Raw genomic sequence first — 6,765 nt, 5'->3', positions numbered from 1 at the left:
AAAATCTTTATGCTTTAAATTTTCTTTAATTACACAAAAGAACATCTATACAAAAAGCATAACGTGAAAAACCCATATGGTAGGACTTTCATTATACTTTCTCCCCACACTATCAACATCCACAATGCGCCCTCACAAGTATGTAAGCAAATATCCCGCCAAAATTTCAAGTACACTGTATAATTAATAGTGATTATTAAATCCAATGAATAATCAAAATTATTTGAAACTTCTTTAAAGAATAATATTCAACTAATACTACCGAGGCCTCGGATTTCGATCGATCATCATCCAATCACTCACATATCTGGATGTTCACCCTATCGGCGTGTGAAATCATATTAAGGAACACCCCCATTCCCACGCATATATAACATATAATGAGCGTCCGGTGTATAGTCAGTCCTATTGGTAGACATCAGCCATTGTATCACCGCGATTGCATGAAATATAAATGCAACAATAAGTGCCTCTCAGGTATGGGAAAAAATAACTACCGAAATTCTCCTTGTGAATACAATGGCGGTAAACCAAATCGGAAATTCCAATGGATCAATGTTCAACATAACTAAGTGCCCACATTTATATTTCTTTACTAATCTCCATTAAGGAAAATACAATGTGGCAACTCTCAAACAGAGTGTCAAAATCTGTTCATAGTTGTGAAATAATAACAGTAAAAGTGGGCAATTGCACATTATCAAAATAATCACAAGAAGCGCATGAATAAGAAAATGATCAATTTGACAGCTTTCTACAAATGGGTAAGTGGTGGCGCCAAAAGTCAAGTCTTTTAAGCCTTAAGGATTCCTGGAATGTAGGTTTTGTGTTAATTCCTTATTTTATCTGACTTGAAAGAAATGAAAGACGCTTCAAAGCTTCTCCAAGAAACCATAGGATGGTTTTCCTTTTGATCTTGAGAGGCCTTAGAGACTTAGCTCCAAATTTCAAGGGACGGGAATCCTCTTTGCTGATCTTTTGTGCTCTAAAAGGCTGTTGATTCCCATTCCCCGGAGTAGGCAGAGGTTATTATTGGGGTGTTTTGGTGCCCGCCTCAACCTGGCTGGTTCAAAATAAATGTAGCTGGTTGTTCTCTCAGCAACCTTGGTACGGCTAGCGCAGGTGGAGTTATTAGGGACTGCAATGCCAAGGTAGTTTCTTCTTTTAGAGCTTTTCTTGGTGTCTCTACAAATTTTGTAGCTGAGTTCAAAGCTATTATTTTGGGATTGGAACGGGCAAGAGAGCTCAACCTTAACAAGATTTGGATTGAATGTGATTTTGTAGAGGTGGTTGTCATGGTTTCTAAGAAGTTGGTTCCTTGGTTCATTTAGCAGCAGTGGTCGACCCTTCAAGCCTATCTTGGGGACATCGAATGGAAAATAACACATTGTTTTTGTGAAGCAAATCTTGTGGCAGACTTCTTAGCAAAATTGGCTACAAATTTTGAGACTTCTTCACCCATTGACGCATGGCCTATTTCTGTAGAAGAAGATCTTCCAGTTGATGCACAAGGAAGGCCTAGATTTTGGTGGTGTTAATTTATCTCTACAATTTTCTTTTTGGCTGCTTCCTATCCCCTTCTGAGGGTTTTGCCGTAGGATGGGGATAGGTCCAGTAGGTTTGTTTTAGTTTTCCTGGATCGTCCAGGGTTTTTGTACATCCTTTTTCTCTTCTTAGTACAATTCTTAATCCTTTTAGCGAAAAAAAAAACATGAATATGAAAATGTATTAATTAATTTAATCAAATTAAATTGAGTTTGATAGACACATACATCAAATGCAATTAGCCCAACAAATTATGTTGACGATCTAATATGTATCAATCATTCCATTTACATTTGCATCTTTTTCATATAGTCCAAATGTTGATTAAAATTTGACTTGAACATCAGTTTTGGTTATAATTAGACAAAAAGGATGCATGTCTAGAGTTCAGGTCGTCAAAGTTTAGCTAAAAAATGATTGAACCAATCGAAACTAGTCGATTCAACCCAAACCAATTATATTTGGTTTGTTTTGGGTTGGGGTGTTATGGAACCAAGTAGAAACCGGACCGATCGAAATGAATGGATTGAAACTGAAAGCCGAGCCGAACCCAATAGAAATCGAGACTAGACTAATAATAACATGATAAGAAACTGAAAATCCAATACAATTAGGATTTTCTTATTAATTTCCTTACGTATAGGTAAACTCGAAATTGAACCCAACCATATCTGACACTAGCCCGATTACAAACCAATAACAAAAAAACAAAAAAAAAAACTGAAAAAAAACCAAACCATACCTATACAAAACTGAAACTTTCTTTCATAGTTTGATTTTGGGTTGGCATAGTAACAAACTGAAATCAATTCAAACCGAACCAACCAATTGATTACCAAAACAAAAAAGAAAAATTTTAAAAACACTACAGATATGATGGTTTATCACATAAATATATTAATTATAATTATGAAGGTAAGAAGGACATATATTTATGGATCACCCTTACAAGTAAATAAGAGTTGAAAGATTCCCTATAATTACAACACATATAAACTTGAATTATTTACAGGCTAGAAGATATCTCTATTAATGATTATCTAGCAAATATTATCTAATTGAGACAGAGAAAATTCCAGATAGAAAATATTTTGATTGGGGATTCTCCATTTTCGCTTATAAAAAGGCCAATATTGAGGCCTGGGCCAATATGGATACTGAAACCAACATTCAAAAAATTCTAATAATTCATAAAAGAGATTATCATATTCTCCCAACACAATTTAATTAGATGTGAAATATAGAAATCCCTTCTCGTGGTTGTACAAAAGTGTAGACGCTAGAAATTGATCACCCCTCTCGGCAAATAACGACAACAGGACACGGATGATCATTGACATCACATTCCAAAAACCAGACTAACCCAAAAACCGCAAAATTGGAGCCAAAGTTGAAAGGCTGTCCACGCTGCCACAGTCTCCCAATAGCAATGCCGTGACATCCCAACCACAGCACCATGGTGTGCTTCCCGCGGTGTCTCAAAGGGGGGACCACCCAACAAACGTCAACATACTGACAAATTCGCATTATTCTTTTTTTCTTTGGAGATCTTTGAAGATGGGAAAACCCCTTCTTCTTAACACCTCAAAGATAGGATCTAGTGTGTTTGCATTCTCTTCAATGATTTCACCATTTGGCCTGGCATGATAACACTTTTGTTTCTCTATTTCTCAGTTTTTTTTTTTTTTTTTTTTTTTTTTTTTGGTCCTAAGAACCAAAAAAGAATAGAAATATGTTTGTTAGCACTTGTTCATTTTTGGTTCCTAGGAATGAACAAGTTATAAAACATTTATGAGAAATAGAGAACAAAAGCTTTGATTAGGTACATTCTCTGTTTCAGAAACAAAAGGGAAAAATAAAAGAGGGGGGTGGGTAGTTGCTCTTTAATCAGAAAATGGTTAATTTGATTGGCAAAGCATTAATTTCACGTTCAAAATAAAACACCACCTCCAAAGCAACTTCAACCACCACCACTACCATTTCTACCACCTCCACCACCTCCATTGTCACCACCACTGCCACCACCTCCACCACTACCACCAGCACTGTCACCACCACCACCACCTCCACCATTGCCACCAGCACTGCCACCACCACCATCACCTCCACCAAATTTTTGAGTATTCAATGGCATTTTTAGAAAAGTTACAAGTTGCATTGTTGCAACTTGTTGGTTCCGGGTTCAAAACTTGGAAGTAGTCCCTCCTGCGAAGCAAGGGGTAAAGCTACGTACATTTGCCCCTCCCAGACCCTGCAGTAGTGGGAACCTTGTGCACTATGGTGCTCTTTTTATAAGAATTCCGGGAACAAAAATCATTGCGCATAACAAATGTATTTGTTTCTTTTCTGGCCCAGAAATAAAAATTATGGGTTGCCAAACATTTTTTTGTCTAGAAATTTGGACTAGTAATAGAAATATAATAAAGATATTTTTAAAATTGAAACATGACAAAGAAACATAAGTTTTAAACAAACGGAAACAAACAGAGCCTAGGGAAAACTTTTCAACATGTAAAATTTTAAAGTCAAAATTTTTGAAGTAAAATTTACCAAGCCGAAACTAACAGAGACTAGGGAAAGGAACTGTGTTCATTTAGGAAAAGAAAATGGCCTTGTATTTATGTTCCTTTCCTTTTTCCTTAGGTATCCATTGGTCCAAGTAATTTTGTTAAGGGAAGCTTGGATTCACCGCCAAAGAAATGTTTCTAACTAACAAACATCTGTTGTATTGCAGGGTGTACTATGCACATTTGCGGCACAATCGCACAACAGAAACCATGTGTGCCATGTGCACCACACACGCTGCAGAACGATAGAGGATCCATATTCGTGTCACTGACATGATCTATTAAGTGTTAGGGACCTACCGTCCTACTAGATATCTCATTGTTTTGGTTCTAACTTCTAAGTAAGTGATACCCATTCAATAATTAGTTAAGAGAATTAAAGTCTTAAATCTAATTGCATTCCATAATTGTAAGATTGCGTTGAAAAAAGGAAGATATATGCATTTTTTTTTTTCGGTTAGAAGAAGATATATGCTCCAACCAAAAAAGGAAAAAAGAAGCTATATGCATTTCAGGGATGATAGTTACCTAATTAAATAATAAGTTTCCCATACAGGAAATATGAGAGATTTTAAGAGGAAACGGTGAAAGAAAAGAAAGTGAGGATGTGTGAGAGAAAGAAAGAAAATAATGAGGAACCGGATAGACTCTAATGGAGAAAATATAGGGCGGGAAAGAGATGGGGCGTGTACAATGAGGAGGAGTTGTTACATTCCGTTATTAGAGTGATTCTCTTGTGATTTTTTTTTGGTAAAGATGATTCTCTTATGATGATTTAGTACAAAGAGAATCAATCCCAAAGATTTATAATACAAAGAGAATCACTCCTTCGGCTCCTTACATCCCTTCCGCCGTAATATTGTTAGTTTTCCACTTCTGAAAAAAAAAAACCCTAAACTTCCCTTCCCCTCCCTCCCGCCGTATTGTTAGTTTTCAAGAAAAAACCCTAAACACCAAATCGCCGCGACCTGCAACGCGAAGGTACCTCAATTTGAAGAAGGTCCGGAGGAATTATGGCGTTCATCCGTTTGAAGTCCATCATCATCTCTATCCCTTCTCTAACAACAAAAGGCCATCATCACTACTATCTACCCAAAACTCCTCCTACCCTTTTTAGTTTTAGATGTAATTACTCTTCTCTGCTATCGACGACATTCAGAACCAATTCTTATTATGATAGGCCATTGACAGCCTTCAAAATGGAGCCGGAACCAATATTCTCCTCTGTGAAATCCTTTGCCCCAGCAACAATAGCAAACGTGGGCCCGGGCTCTAAACAGATCAATTGCGCCATCGATGGCAGCATCGGCGATTATGTTTCCGTTCACATTGATCCACACGTTAGTCCTGGAACGTCAGCAATCGCTGCCATTAATGGCGTTGCACCCAAGGGATATTATCCTACAGCTAAATCCGTCGCTGAAAAAGTCATGAGAATGCTGGGAATCGAATCCGCCGGTCTTTCCCTCTCTATCGAAAAGGGATTACCACCATCATGGAGTATTGAATCGAAAGCTTCTACTGATGCTGCAGTTGTTGTTGCTGTTAATGAGCTTTTTGGCGGAAAATTGTCGGTCTCAGAATTAATTCAGGCGGGTGTCTATAGAGATGGATCAATGGAAAAGGAAGACCCCAATTATCCAGTCATCAAGGGTAATTTAGTGACAGCGACCATGGGAGGTTTTGTGATGATCCACGACTACCAACCTTTTGAAATAAATCCTCTTGAATTTCCGGCTGATAAAGAATTGTTTTTCATTTTTGTAAACCCAGAAATTGAAATTGGGAACTCGTATAGACCAGAGATGGCATCTATGAAGGAAATACAGAAAAGTGATGCGAAGACAAAGCCTCCGACTGAGTACCATGGGCAGCGTGCGCCACTAATTCCTGGTTTTGAAGTTATGCGCGAGACGGCCGAGGGGAAAGCAATGAGGTGTAGAATAATTAAAAACAGGGTCAGTGATGATGATGATTATCTGGAGAAGTCTATGGAGGAGAGTAAATCAACAATTCCTGGTCTTGCAAAGGTGATGAAAGTAGCATTGGAGGAAGGAGCATTCGGGTGTAAGTTGGTTGGGCCTAAGGTTATTGTTGCAGTCACTGATGATATTGAGAAGGGTAAAGAGATTGGAAATCAAATGGTGGAAGCTTTCCTTAACCATGGAGGAGGTTTGAAGGCTTCTGCAATGGTTCACAAGCTTGATCGGGTTGGTGCCAGGGTTATTAGTAGAGAATGAATGGAATTCCTTTCATTAAATCACGGTTAATTAATAGATAGATAGGTTTTTATTTTGCCGCAGTAGTTTTTTATTTCAAATATCTTCATGCATGTATCATATAGTTTGGAATGAGTTTCTTAAGCTTTTAAGTACTCCAAATGCCAATGGGATATTGTATTAGGGAGAGGGATGGGTATGCTAGCAGTATAAGGTATGCTAGCACCCTATGTGTCTATCTCTCTCTTCCCCCACTTTGAAATGACTCCCTTACCCTAGAAAGGAGGAAGAGATAAGACACATTGGGTGCTAGCATATGTATTAATATTACTAGTAAACATCCACGGGCATTTGCACGTGTGGCCATATGTTGGGGGAGGGGGAGAGTTTTTAGAAGAGATAAGTTACTTGGGTGAAGGAGATTGCGTATAGAG

The 6,765-nt window shown here is 37.9% G+C and overlaps 1 protein-coding gene across 1 annotated transcript; it reads left to right on the top strand.

The window, feature by feature from the left end:
- The first annotated feature begins 5,311 nt into the window (after positions 1-5,311).
- LOC122643545 (homoserine kinase-like) lies at positions 5,312-6,352 on the top strand. Its single transcript, XM_043837158.1, has one exon. It carries the CDS (start codon positions 5,312-5,314, stop codon positions 6,350-6,352), a length of 1,041 nt encoding a protein of 346 aa, XP_043693093.1.
- Positions 6,353-6,765: the final 413 nt, after the last annotated feature.

Source organism: Telopea speciosissima, chromosome 10 (genome assembly GCF_018873765.1).
Source record: "Telopea speciosissima isolate NSW1024214 ecotype Mountain lineage chromosome 10, Tspe_v1, whole genome shotgun sequence".
NCBI lineage: Eukaryota > Viridiplantae > Streptophyta > Magnoliopsida > Proteales > Proteaceae > Telopea > Telopea speciosissima.
The sequence above is the reverse complement of the archived record's forward strand: the minus strand, read 5'-3'. Positions and strand labels throughout refer to the sequence as shown.

Bases quoted from the DNA above. Each gene is read 5' to 3' on its own strand.
- LOC122643545 (XM_043837158.1), top strand. From the start codon at position 5,312: ATGGAGCCGGAACCAATATTCTCCTCTGTGAAATCCTTTGCCCCAGCA.